At 36.4% G+C, this 15143-nt stretch overlaps 2 protein-coding genes across 5 annotated transcripts in view; one reads left to right on the plus strand and one right to left on the minus strand.

Annotated features, from left to right (window-relative positions):
• The window catches only part of LOC136041989 (endoplasmic reticulum membrane sensor NFE2L1-like), a 140596-nt gene that overhangs the window by 118354 nt on the left and 7099 nt on the right, over positions 1-15143 (minus strand). For all 4 annotated transcript variants that reach the window (XM_065726811.1, XM_065726808.1, XM_065726810.1 and 1 more), the window contains exon 2: positions 4358-5092. In XM_065726811.1, coding sequence (XP_065582883.1) covers positions 4358-4993 — 636 coding nt within the window. In that variant the 5' untranslated portion in view covers positions 4994-5092. The remainder of the gene's footprint in view (positions 1-4357; positions 5093-15143) is intronic.
• LOC136041994 (piggyBac transposable element-derived protein 3-like) lies at positions 9839-10954 on the plus strand. Its single transcript, XM_065726822.1, has one exon. It carries the CDS (start codon positions 9839-9841, stop codon positions 10952-10954), a length of 1116 nt encoding a protein of 371 aa, XP_065582894.1.

Consider the following 15143-nt stretch of genomic DNA (forward strand, 5'->3'; position numbering starts at 1 on the left):
AACCCCGTCATTTTTTTCTTTTTTTTTATTATTTGGAATATTTTTCGATTCTGGACGACAGAGAAGTTTACGTTACAACACCAGTATACAACTGCAATTCCTGAACTATAGGGTTCAAAACTGTCTTAGCTAAAAATATTTAATCATAGACTAGTGGAAAAATCGTCACAGATCTTTGATTTCCTCTTTAAAATGCAATGTAGTCACTGTCAGTTTCATCAGTATGTTAACAAAATCTGTATTGATTCCTGTAAAATGAGCTCGTCATACTAGAAGAGACACTACAAAATAAGATATCACAAAACTTACAAAAAAAACATGCAAAATAACATTATCAACATTAGTATATTTCCTTCAAATTCTACAAATTACTTTCTCAATCTACTCCCTCCTTCCTACAAATTCAAATTTACTCAAACTGATATATTTCACATCAAATTCTACATTTTTGCAAGTGGAATAATTATTTCGAGTTTTGTAGCAATCTAATATTTTTAGATATTTGATATCAATTTAATGTCAACAACAATCAAATACAGAAATACAATTGAGATAGCCTACGCATGCGGAAAATCTGCACTTTTCCGCACTTTTCACAATATGCACTTTGTGTAACGCAACCTGCTTTTAGTAGCGTCTATTACCTTCAATTATACCGTATAGACTAGGTGTCAATTTTGCACAAATTTTGGCTTAATAAACTCATCGTACATTATTACTTCGTAAAATTAGAGATTACCTGAAAGCAAATTGAACAGAAAACAAAACCAAAATTTTTAGAGGAAATTAAACGCTAAAAAGAGAAAAAATCCTTACCAAAAAAGTTTTATTGCATATTTAATCACACGAGTTTACACAAACATGGTTTCGACTAAACTGAAACGGGGGAAATAAAATGGGTCTATCAACAAAATTTTCGCATGTCATACAAACAACTTGCACTAAACTTACATTTTAGGCTATTCATCATTTGCTATTTACAAACCCAAGTAACAGGGGTGATTTTGCATTTTATAAATGATATTTTATGTTTAATGTCATGGTTGTTTTCGTCGCAAAGATACAACGCATTCTCAATGCCTAGACTGACAACGCCTTCTGAACCAAATCGACATCTTTTCCGGTTTCGATCAAAACAATGTAGGAATTGAAACAAGTAGTGTCGCAAAAGCCTAATGAAAAACTATGAAGTTTTTTTTCTGGAGAGTTGTAATACCCCTTTTTTGCTCAGAGAATTCGCAGGCTCAAATTTTAATTACTTATGCTATTTTTTTCGACTCGACAGATTCGTACAAATGTTGATGAGAGCTGCTCAAAAGTAAACAATTCGCAGGCCGGAGGCGGTGGCGTAATTTCGTCAAAATCCTGGGAGGGAGGGGGGGGGGGGGCAAAGTGGAAGCAAACTTTCCCAAATCAAGTAGAAATGACAACGAAAGGGAAGAAATGAGCCATATAATACCATAAAGGTAAAGATACAGGCTACTAAAGAAAACTGACCCATTCCTGGGGAGGCTTGAATTATACAGACTTGTCTTAGTTTTGACAAGATTTTTGAAGAAAATGCTGGGGGGACTGGGGCAATGCAAGATTGCAATGTCAAGATTGCTGGGGGGACTGGGGTCTGAGAGGGGCAGCTACCCACTGCCCCATAGTGAATTACGCCCCTTCCAGAGGAGTAGACATCTTTAATGGATCCTCTACTAAAACCTTAGTCTACTAGGTGGGGTGAGGAAAGGGGATGAGACGATCAATCCTGGAGGGTATTACAAGAAAAGGGTACATTTATTTGCAGGAAATATATCTTAATTTTGGATGGTCACCAAGCAGGCCTTACTGGATAATAGAGGCTTTTGAAACAGCGTTTTATCTTATATATCTCACAAAATTTGATTATGTAACCATAAGTAAAAACGGTCTTGCAAAATAGCTCGAACATTACAGCTGCTTATTTGAACTCCTCTTGGACACCATCTTCCTTTTGAATGCAAATGTAAATGTACAATGCTTTATTTTTAACAAATAATTATAGTTTTCCTTGATGTAAAACGCTTTCTAATATAACTTTCTTTTTAAAAACACCTATGGTCAGGGAAATGAATCATGTTCTGGAACTTTCAGACACCCGATTTTTAAGATGATATTTTAAGGTAATCATAGTTATTTAAAATACAGTAACTCTCGCTACTTAATTTCATTTGGGCCATATATTTTCAGACATTGCAAATAAACTAGCGTTGGTGTTAAGGTCAAATTCACTAAATAATTCTATATTTACGAGGCTAGGTATTATATACTTAAAATTATGATTTTGACAAATGAAAATACCTAGTGATTTCGGGATAACTGAACCCCTCTGAAAAAAAAAATTGACACTTATAGACAAAAAAAAAAAGACAAAAAGACGTTGGAGGTACTTTTAAGAGAAGAACAAAAAGGTTTTAGGGATTATGAACAGGTAATTGTTTCAGTTTGTAGAAAAGCTTTACCGAATGTTTTATCCTTGTATAGTATACTGACATACCAAATTGAAAGATCATGAAAAAGTAATTATTTCAGTTGATACAAAAGCTTTACTGAATGTTTTATCCTTGTATAATATACGGACATACCGAGTTTGAAAGACTATGAACAAGTAGTTATTTCAGTTGATAGAAACACTTTACTGAATGTTTTATCCTTGTATAGTATGTCACACGGATACGTTAAAGTAACTGGTATTATGTACAAGAATAATGTTGCTGCGATTACAGTAAGAAGCAGATCTAGTAGTTGGGGAAAATATACTAGACATTTTCCAGAGGAGTTGTCTAAGGATAGTTTAAGGAGCCTGTCTGAATGACCGTATGCAAAACAACAAGCTGTCCAAAAAATGTGATTCAATCACACGATCTTAAAATCAAATGCAAGGAAGATTAAATATGATAGGTCTAATGCAAGATAGTTCAATCCTGTTTTAAGGATGAGAAATGATAGGTTACAAAAAATCCTTCTTTACGGCAATCTACTTGAAGAACAAAAAGCAGGACGTCCTTGAATGGGGCGAGAAGGGGTCGTCAGAAGAGACTTCATTGGGTGGAGTAATAAGTGGAGTTCTGAATTAACTCAGGTGGAGAAAAGGCGCGTGTAGCTCTTTTTGGTTCATGCCGCTTGATGCTGCGACGACAGTAGTAGCACCATAACACACAACGAGATACATCTTCAACCACTATTGTATACAGCTTACCATAAGATGATTGTATGATTCCCATGAGGACAGAACCCAAAACAGCAAAAACACCTCATATAACTAAATGAAGTTAATATAAAGCAAAAATAGTAAAAAACATCTGATATCATAACGAGTAACGGACTTATTTGAGTTTAGATCAGAAATATCGAATAATGTTTATGGCACGAACAAAGAATACAAAATTACAGCTTGCATAAGTTGTAGATCGAAGAGATTGGGTAAGTTATAAGAGTGGTCACTGGCACTAGTGTCGGAAAAAAAGCCTTCAACACCATCTAGTGGGCGAAACTTTTTCAAGCTTTGGAATCGCTTTTTTTGCCAGGAACTTATATCAGACACTTATTATTACCTTAATTTTACTAATTACATTAACTAAATTAATTATTCTTATTGTTACTGTGGAAGAATGTCATGTGTCGTCAAACGCTAGATAGGGTAGGTAGTTACTTTGTCGATAGTAGCACCGGTTTCCCTTCTTATAAGTTACCCATACTCTTTGCTGTAGACCTTGAACCAAGGCAGATAAAGGATTCTACTTAACTACGTACAAAGCCAACTCCAGAAAAAAAAACACAAAGAAAAAACCATGTCCTCCAGTTTTAAAAGTGCAGCTAAGATTTTAAATAATACTCAACCCAATAATTGACACATTGCATTTTTTTTCCTTCAAAACCCAGAAGCGCTAAAGACACCTGGCTTAGTCTTTGGTGAAAAAAGGCAAACTGTGTATCACAAAAAATGCATCGCAGAATATCGTACAGTGGGCCAGTTGCAGGCTAAATTAATGGATCAGTTTAAGCTGTGCTCCTAGAAATGTAACAATTTACCAAAGAAAGTCTACAGCTTCAAAAGGAGAAATATCTTGCAGAGATGTATCGTGGTAAATCTATATAGAAAGCTGGTGAATTTGAAAATAGAATAGCCAGAAATAGAAGCTAAGAAGTCAGTTATTAAGCAATACAAAAACCGCAACACTTTTTCTTGAGAAAAGAAAAGAGGCAGGTAAATCAAATTACCAGTCAATGAATCTGTCACAGAAACGAGTAAATAGAATGCTACTGAAGCATATATACAAGAGTTGTAATTACAGCTACATCTACTTTTACTTAATTCAGTATGCTACATTACCTCCTGTGTAAGTTCATCATATCGACTAGGTGAGAGGGATATCGGAGCTTCCATTGACATTGACAGTCCGATAGCTTCATCAAGAAGAGACTTTTCACCAAACTGATATTCCAAGGGATATAGATCATCATCATTAATGTTCAGGTCGAATATGTTCAAATCAGGTAAATCACTACTACTCAAATCACTAGTTGCTGAAACGGATCTTTGAATAAGTCTTTGTGTACCATTCAGGTCAGCAAGACCTCTATCACAGAGAGATGAAGTGCTGGGAAGAGAAAAGTTCTCAAACCCATAAGAATTCTCCACAAGTCTCAAGACATAAGCTTCAACAATCCTCCTGTGTCGGTCCGAAAATCGTCTAAGATTATTGAGATCATTCAGAACATCATTGTGATGTCTTTCGAAAAGGTACTCCAGGCTTTTGGGGCTAATACTAACAGGTTCATGTCTGTTATAATGTCTTCCACTATATCTGTTATTCCCTTGTGTTAATATTGAAAGTTCATTAATATCACTTAATATTGCACTTGAAGTAGTTGATAAATAAAGATCAGGAAGAAGTCTCACCAAAGTTAATAATAGAGGGACAAGAAGAGAATTTGGCTCCCAGATTCGTTTCTTAGCCAGCAACATTTTTACCTTTTAAAACATCCAAGAAAACTGTCTTTTAATCAAGGATTAAAAACATCACTAGTTGTAACTAAAATGGGCCGTCACAGCAAGCTGTCATTCCTGCATTACAGATAATAATTTATAAGCAACAAAACCTCACTAATTAAATACCTGACTTACTAAAACACAAGGTCAAATAAACATCAGAAAGATAAAACTTAAACCCTCTCAAATCCTGAAAAAATTGAATCCTGAATAGAAAATGTTCCCAATATTGTGAAAAATATCAACTAAACATACACTATTTCATGGGCGCCCAAAAGCTGAATTTTAGAAGGGGGGGGGGGCATACTTGGTCTAATCAGCATTTCTAATGATGTATAACAAAAATCTTAAAGCTGAAATTCAATCCTGAATATGCTTCTAGATATGGCATTCACAAAAGAAAGGAGACTCCTAACTAAATGTAGGTGTACATCAATGCAAACATTTCAGAAGGGTAGGGTGGGGGCTGGGGTTGCAAAGATTGTTTTTTAGTACTTCTATAGGTAGGTTTTTGAACTTATTTCTCCTACTCCAGTGATTCTCAAAGGATCGGAATCGCACCAGGAGTCACGTAAATTTCCCTGATTCTTGAAACGATTCCACAAAGCAATTCGCTTTTCATAAAAAAAAAGAATTTCTGAATAAAGCTAATACTTGAACTTTCTGAGACTGGATAACCAAATTTGCAAGGAATACCCTAGATAACACACTGAATTTGTAATCCTATATCTTTTGGGACGAGGGTTTGAGTCATGGTATAGCAATCATTTGGCTGGGGATGTCAGTCATGTATGTGACTCAGTGAGCTGCCATTTCACGCAGAGGACAAACACCAAGCCGATATTTCTCTGATCTGATCAATTTGTATGCAGCTAAACTGCCTAATTGTGAAATAGGTTAACCAAATCATAATTGAATGGTCGCTCTTGCTTGCCAATACCTGATTTAGTCTGTTTGTTTTGTTTATTAGCATTACCGAAGGCAAGTGAACAGGAAGTGAAACTTGTATAGAGGAAGAGGTGCCTTTATATGGATAAACAGGACCTAATTCAAACATGAGCAATAAAGCTTCTTTTTTTATTATCTAATGACGTGGTGATCCCAGCAAGAGAGGAAAATGACATGAGTATATAAATTTCCAACAAGGTTCAATTTATTTATGGGTCATAAAACAACAATTGCACTTCATTCATTAAAGAATGAATTCCACCCTAAAATAAATCCAAAATGACCGTTCTTTATACAAAAGATTTCAAAAATACAGAATGAAAAGTGGTAAAATTCCAGACAAGCTATTCTTGGCTATCTTGGAAAGTGGTTAGGTTAGGAAAATGAAACGTTCAGTAATCAATCCAGGGCCTTAAACATACTCTGAAAATGTATTGCCAAGCTTTTATGTTAACCCTCTTCTAATTTTTACGTCTTAGAAATTTGCTATTTGATAAAAATTTGCCTATTGGAACATTTTACCTTAATTCTCAGTTTTCAGTTTCCTTTTCTCTTATTTTACCTTTGAAAATGCATTTCTTGTTATTTGAGTAAAATTTTAAGAACATATCAACAGTCTTTTTTTTATTTACGAAATGTATTTGCAGATCTTTAAAACCTCATAAATTGGGATTGAGAAGAGTTGTGAAGCTGAATACACTTTTCTTGTACTCCCTTTAAGCAGAAGATCTATTTTGCGAGGTTTCAGTTTTACAACACAGATTGTTACAGGTATTCCTAGGTCAGTGCCCTCTAAAGAGAGAAGTAGTGGAGATAGGTACTTCAAAATACCCTCCCGGGGCATGCTTTAGTCTGTACATCCATCCCTGAAAGCTTCATTTTCCAAACCTAAACCCTTTCAAAGATAATAAAAAGAACCTTGTCTAGAATTTTACCTAAAATCTACTAAATCCTGACTGTAGGACCTAAAAAGACGTTTATAAGCATCTGACTCCATCCTGACGACAAATCTGCTAATCACTCAAAAGGCATTGGGGCCTTATCAATAACAAACACCTTAATGCAAAATATTGAAAGGATAGAATAAATAGTATATTGGGAAGAAGATACATTATTTCCTTTCCCCTGGAACATTTTTTTACGTATTTGATTCTGGACTAAAATGTTCCCTACAATGGTCAGCAGCATTCAGTTTGGCCTGTTGCTTCGTCAAGTATTCTTTTGCTCAGCCCTACCATGTTAAGAATATGACTACTATCCTACGTACTACACCCATCACGGACCAATTCTTTATAAAAAGCTGTCTGCCCAATACACAAATAGTTTTGTTTAGTGCTACAACACATTGATTGCAACACTCTAACCTGAATTATTGGCAAAAGCTAGCAAGGCAAATGAGGGATACACTACCAACCTGCAGACTACTATTGCCACTAATACCAATAACTAACTGCAGCATTAAACTTCCCAATGCAAAAGCACCATTGAAGAATACTCCTCCACCCCAATCCATTTATAGCTTCACTTTTGCCCCCTTTCAAATACTTAACTTCAAATCTTCTTTTAATCTGTTCTTGTTCCCTAGATCCAGCCTATTCGGACATGGCATACTTATCATTTACCTGCCAAGGAATAACTGATAAGCACAATCTTATGCAATTTATTATTGTTCTTCTGTAAGCAGGGCCTAGTAACCTAAAGCTTTCTTTCGGTACAGCCAAGATAGTGGCATTAAACCCCTTTTTCTGAAAATCTTATTTTTTTATGTAGTGTCAGTCAAACAAGTGCGTAAACCTATCTGAAGACATTTCCTCAAGGACATTAATCATATCTTCCTCAACCTTCTGAGGACCCATATTTGACTATAATCATTACTATGGCTTCCAATATTCCAATAAAGGTTTGTCAACATATTTTCTTATTCTTCCTTTTTGTTTTCATCTGCAAAAAAAAGAAGAAGAAAAAACTGCACTTAAGCTATTCTATTTTTATATCTTCACTACATTCCCCCTTCTTTTCCAATTCATGGTACAAGGTATACAGCATCCTGTTGTGCTTGTGCTTTTGTACCCTACTTGTGCTTATGCTATACTTAAGTTTGTGCCATATTTGTGCCTTGCTTATATGTTGCTTTATTTTGTAGGCATCCTGGGTCAATAAATCTTGCTAATAAAAATATTGCATGGTGTCAGAAGTAAATCTTTCAAGTTACAATGGATGTTCAACAGCCAACTATAAATTGAGACCCTATTTCCATTGCAGAGGAATTAACTTGAGCAACATGCACAACCCATGTATGTTGGACCTAAGTCTAGAAAAACTGGAAAGTTTTTCTGGACAGGAAAACTGTGTACACTTACCTTCTAATTCGGATGGGAGAAAAGAGCCAAAAAAATCTTCATTACCTTTGAATTTGAGGATGTTCACACCCATAAAATAGAACCTTTCCTAGTACAGTTCAAGAAACAAGCTAGCCAACCCCCCCCCCCCCAAAAAAAAAAACACTCTTTGTTAGGCTTCTTTTTCAAAAGCAGGACCAGAAAGAACATTACTGACTTAAAAGACATTAGCCAAACCTTGACTTTGCAAGAAACCTGATGAAATAAACCAGGCAATCAAGGAGAGACTCTTTGCTAAAGGGGAATCTTTGACTTTAGAAAATGCTGCAACAAAATGCAGAGCCAACAAAACAACCCAGGCTCAGTTAAAGTCTTTCAGTAGAAGTAAGGCTATACCAATAAACAGGAAATAGATGCTGTTACTCTCTCATAAATACAATTATTGTAAGGTACTTTTTAGTATCTTATATGCTGCAAGTCTTTTAACCCTTTCACGGCGTGTGATTACAATTGGAATCACAGTCTTTGCTGCAGCATAAGTGCCATCCAGTTATAAGAAATTGAATCGTAAATTATACCATAAGATAGCGGACATCGAGTTCTTTCGAATAAATACCCGTTTAGACACAAAAACATCTGTTGGGTTTTACCCAGGTCATTTCAGTTCTTCGTTTTGTAATTGAAGGAACTATTGAAGGTAAGGGAAATATTTTATTTTTTATTTTCTTTGTTTGGAGTGTTACAGTTAAAGAAAAAATTGGGCAGATAAAGAATGATTAGAATATCAATTAAGACTAATTATTTGAGGTGGGGGGTCTCTGGTTTACCGGTAGGGCCACTCATTTGTCTTGATCCCATAAGGCATCAACCGGCCATGAAGGTAAAACAAACGTTTTAATAGTCGGTTTTGTGTTACGGGGGCTATCATTTTGTTCGCATGTTTTTGTTATTTCTTTGTAACCTTAGAATTTTTAGTTGTGGTAGCTTTGTAGTTGTGCTACCTAGTTTGTGACTTTTAGTGATTATTTTTCAAAAAACAAGTGATTTTTTATGATTCTGGTAATTTTTAATGGTAAAGCATAACAAATTTAGTGAAATAGATTAGCCCTGAATATAATTATAGGATAAGGGATATTTTAGTCAAAACGTTACTGAAAGCTAAGAAGACTAAATGTTATTAAATTTTTGACTTGAAGCAAAATGTCTGGATGCAGAAAAGCAAAAAAGTTGGATTCTTTGCTGTTGTTTTATTATCTGTGTGCTGAATCTGATGAAAGATATAAAGATATAGTGTTTGATATAGAGAAAGCTAAGAAAACCTAAACAATTCTTTTGTCCAAGAAACCATACTTATCCAAATATTTGGTCAAATTTGATGGAGACCGGCCTGATATCTGTAAATTTCAATAAAAATGAAAAATATTACACCTACTTTTACATTAATAACCTACACCTACATTACATAAATTACATTAACTTCTACAATTTAAATTAATTTCAACAATTAATGATTTTTTTTATTTTTAGTGCTATCATGTCAAAGCGGGAGGAAAGATTATTCAGAAGCCAGACTACACGAAATGCGAACCACATCTTTTCACGGGACGAAGCTGTTCAGTATACTCTTGAACCAGATGGAGAACTGTCTGATCTGGAAATAGAAGACGAGGAGGACCTTGACCATGAGGAAGATGATAACGATCCTGACTGGAACCCCCCTGTCGACCCCTCCATTGAATACAACGTTGATGAAGATGATTTACCTTTATCATCACTGACTCACGTACACATCGTCAACCGAAGTGCATCTCCACCACCATACCCTTTGGTTGCCTCTGTCATTAGTGACCCATCTACCTCTGGTAAAGCAACACCTTTCCAATCTTCATCTTCCAGAGAATTTCGATGGAGAAAACGAAACTTTGAATCGCCCGATGTAACCTGGAAGTCTTCTCTTCCTCCACCTCCTCCGGAAATTCCAACCCCTATTGAATATTTCAAGCAGATGTTTGACGATGACATGGTCGAACGCATTCTTTTTCAGTCCAATTTGTATGCGATGCAGAAAGAGGGTGTCCAACTGAAAGTCACCAATAAGGAAATGGGACAGTTCCTGGGAATCCATATGCTCATGGGCATAATAAAACAGTCCACAATGTCTCAACACTGGAATAGAGCTACAAGGTTTCCCCTCATTGTAGATGTCATGCCCAGAGACAGGTTCAAAACCCTTCGAAGATCTTTTCATGCAAACGATAACCACCTTGCTGTTCCAAAAGGTCAAGACGGCTATGACTCTCTTTTTAAACTTCGGCCGGTTATAGACGGACTGCAAGCAAGTCTAACTAAAATCCCTGCAGAGGAAAGGCAGAGTATTGACGAGCAAATGGCCCCTTTTAAAGGAAAGCTAAGGTTCAAGCAATACCTCAAGGACAAACCCCACTCCTGGGGAATCAAGATATTCAGTCGTGCAGGGGCCAGCGGAATCATCTACGACTTTGAGGTCTATACTGGGAAAAGTTCAGTTCCGGTCACTGAGCTTGGTCAGGAAGCAGAGGTTGTGCTCAGACTAGCAGAGGAGATTCCAAGAAACAAAAACTTCAAGCTCTTTTTTGACAATTATTACACAAGTATACCACTGATTCGCTAGCTTCTTTTACACGGGATTCATTCATCTGGCACCGTCAGGACAAACAGACTGAAAGGTTGCAATATCGAAGCTGAGGATTTACTGAAAAAAAGGGAAGAGGAAGTTTTGACTACAGAGTTGAGACCAATAGTGGTATAGTGGTTACGAAGTGGTTCGACAACAAGAGCGTCTGCATTGCTTCGTCATTTGTCGGCGCCGAACCTTCAGATAACTGCAAACGCTGGGACCGTACTTCAAAGAAGTACGTCGACGTTGTCCGTCCCCTGTGTATTGCTGAGTACAACAAATTCATGGGTGGTGTTGACCTCAGTGACATGCTCATTGAGCTGTACAGGATAGATATACGTGGAAAAAAATGGTATATGCGTCTCTTTTACTATTTCTTGGATCTTTCAGTCGTCAACGCATGGTTGCTTTATCGGCGTCATATGGGTCAGCAAGGCCGAACCCAAAATAAGAGCCTCTTAGATTTCAAGAGCGAAATTGCCAACTACCTTACTTCTACAAATGATGGAACTCCAAAGCCTCGTGGAAGACCCCTCAGAGACCAAACTGTTCCACTCCAAAAAGACCAAAGCTTGCCAAACCAAAGCCATACAATAGTTTTTGCTATGACGGCATCCAGCATTGGCCAGAGGCAGTGGCTGATAAGAAGCGATGCCGGCTCTGCTCGGCTTATGCTCGAATCCAGTGTTTCAACTGTCATGTTTCATTGTGTCTGGTGAAGAACAGAAACTGTTTCAAAATCTTTCCTACCCAATAACTATTTTGTATTTCTTCTTCTTTGTATTGGCATTAAAAATAAATTTCCATTTTAGATCATTATATGGATTTAGTGGCGTGTGACAGCGGAAGATGTCAATTGGAGTCATAACTGTAGGTCTGGAATGAATGAATGAAATTGATATTTTGCATCAAACTCATAATATGTGAGGTCATTTAAGGTTAAAACCTGAAAATGGATTTTTTTTTCTTTAGCTCTATCATAATTCCGTCCTGAAAGGGTTAAATTACTCTGTCACATGGCTGCTGAATCTGTTGTAAATGGCTATTGAATCTCTTTTTAAATGAGTCAACAGAGAAACTTTTAGGGACCCTCTCACCCCCAAGGGCAATCATTCAAAATTGAGGTACAATTCTGAAAAAAAAAATCCATTCTTAACATACATAGAAGTAGCAGTACATATAAGAAGCAAGGCTAGTGTCTTATGTATACCTTTATGAAGCTAGTCAACAATAGTGTATAAGCCAGTTGAGTTTGGTTCTAGTGATTGCTTATTGTTTGACTCAAAGAAATATGGTCTTTCAAAGGACAAAAGAAAGAAGATTTTTATCCTGCTATGCTTGTGCTTGTACCATAATTGGGTGTTGCTTTATTTTGAAGGTAGCCTTGATCATTCAATCTCATTAATACAAGTATTGTTGGGTACTTTTTAGTATCTTATATTTTGGAAGTCTTTTGAACTACTCCATCACATGGCTGCTGAATCTGTCGTAAATGGCTGTTGAATGTCTTTTTAAAGGAGTCAACAAAGAAACCTTTAGGGACCCTCTCACCTCCTAAGACAATCATTCCAAGTTGAGGTACAATCTTGAAAAAAATTCCATTTTTCGAGAGCTCTGATCTTAGTGAGCCTTACCTAAGATAATTAGACTGAGCTGTGTACCTTTATGTCTACTTTGTTAGTTGAACAATAGAGGCATAATGCAGAAAAACTCCATAGAAGGCAGTAAATTTATGTATTTACGGAAACACTAACAGATTTGAGAGTGATGGGAGACACTCAGTTACAGAACTACTTGTGAATGGCAATATAGTTTATATCCCAAAAGATGTAGCAGCTGAATTGAGTAGTCAATTTAAGTCAGTGTTAATGCCTCCAGACAATGCCTCCTTATCAGAATATTCTATTGAGGAACCTATGCAAAAGATAACTGTGGTTGCCTCTGATGTGGAGAGTCATCTGAAGCTGCCTAATCTTAACAAGTCAGTTGGCCCTGATGAAGTTCACCCACAAGTATTGAAAGAAGCTCATGTGGAAATAGCCCTTCCCCTTACAAACATGTTCAGAAATCTCTTGATACTAAACAAATTCCTCAAGACTGGCAGAATGCTAACGTTAAACCTGTATACAAAAGGGGTAGCCATAACGACGTTTCCAATTTTTGACCCATTGGTCTTACATCTGTAGCTGTAAATCTTAGAAGGAATTGTGAATACTCACATTGTTGAACACCTGACCACCAATGAGCTGCTCAGTGATAGTCAGCATGGCTATCACATGGACACTTGGTTGAGACTAATTTGATTGATGCATATGATTATGTTACTGAACATCTAGATCAAGCAATCCCTGTCAACTTAGTTCAATTGGATTTTGCAAAAGCCTTCAATAAAGTAGGTCACCATTGACTAAGGACCAAGTTATTTGCAATTAGAATATATAAATGAAATTGTAGAGTGGGTGCTTCAGTTTCTTTCCAGGAAAAAGCAAAGGGTGAAAATTTTTGGAAAAAATGGACACGTATTCTTTTCAGAAGAAGTGGAGTGCCCCAGGGAAACATCTTGGGACCAACTTTATTCAATATTTATATTAATGATGCACCAACCAAAGTCAAAAATAACATAAATAACATAAGACCTGCTGATACACCTGATAAGAGAGCCTCTATGCAGAGTGACCTAAGGGCACTTTCCCAGTGGGCAACTTCATGGAGGCTTGAATTCAATGTAAATAAATGTTGAACAATCCACTTTAGAAAGAAAAAGGAGAAATGCCCATATCATATGTCAGGGAGGGATGAAGCAGTTCAGAGACAGGCTACAAAATTAATTGAGGGATGCAAATACTTGAACTCCTCGTCCTGTCTAAAGAAACTGGAACTTCCCATTCTTGTCTACAGACATAAAAGGGGTGATATTGTTATGATGCATAAGCTCCTGAATTCTAACTCTCCAATAGATAAGCCATTTCAGCTTGACTGGTGTGCCAGAACTAGGGGGAATAGTTGGAAACTATGTCAGAAGAGAGCTGCCACTAGACTATGCAGTAACTTCTTCACTAACAGAATAGTGAGTTTGTGGAATTCGCTCGCCAAAGAAGTGGTCACTACCTCCAATACTGCTGCCTTTAAAAGAGCCATTAACAGAGAATGGTCATCAAAGCTGTGGTGAACTGAGTAGGATGCTATTGAGATGTCCAACCATCCTCATTACTAACCAGCAATTCTATAGGATTTAATCCTTATTTTGCTGGACAATGTGATTTAAGGTAATTAAAGGTAATGAGTAATGATTGAACCTGCTCTATTTTGGATCTTCTGAAGGGGTGCCAACAATGTTATTGGAGCACCAGTATACAGCGGGTCTCTACATTTGGTAATAAATTTGAGGCAAGGGGTCTAGGGCTAATTGAGGTGGATTGTAGAAGACTTCTCCAGCAAAGTGATCCCTAGCTTTCTCATACATGACATTCTATCCAATCATTATGTTTTGAGGTGACCATGTGTACTGCAGTTTTGTTGGAAAAGTGATAAAGAGGGCTGACAAAATTTTCTTCCATGCCATTTCTGTAGAGAAGGAAAAGAACAGGTCCAAGGATAAAAGCCTTAGAAACTACTTAGATATTACTATAGACAACTAACATAAAAAAAACAAGCCTTCTATATAGATATTATAAGAAAATCTAAGAAATAATTGAAAAATTAGCAATTTTTGGGAGATACACAGTCATAAACCCCATATGGCCACTTCCTTTGATGTCTTACAAGCAAGAATGTTGGCAAGAATACAGTAATTTTTGCTTCTTTACTCCATAAAGCACAGTTATTTTTGTCTGTGTATTCTGGTATATTGCTTATTTTTATAATGTTTCTAGTCTAAAGAGTTTATTAGTTAATTGTGGTACCAATCAATACTTTGGGGTTTATGTCCTTTCTGTATTGTTGCTTATATTTTGTTTACTGTTAAATTGTAACAAGACAAGCCTGTGGCTCAAAGAAATAAATAAAGGATCTGCTATTTTAAAATTTTGTTATTTGAACTCTTGACAGGTAAGCACTGACTTTTTGGGGCCAAATATAGCCTTAGACTATACACAAAACTTTGCTGATTTGAATATTTAGCAGGTTTTTTATGGAATCTTTCTCATCAATATTTAGTTCATTATACCAATTTGAACAAACAGCC

Source organism: Artemia franciscana, unplaced genomic scaffold, assembly GCF_032884065.1.
Source record: "Artemia franciscana unplaced genomic scaffold, ASM3288406v1 PGA_scaffold_53, whole genome shotgun sequence".
NCBI classification, from domain to species: Eukaryota; Metazoa; Arthropoda; class Branchiopoda; order Anostraca; family Artemiidae; genus Artemia; species Artemia franciscana.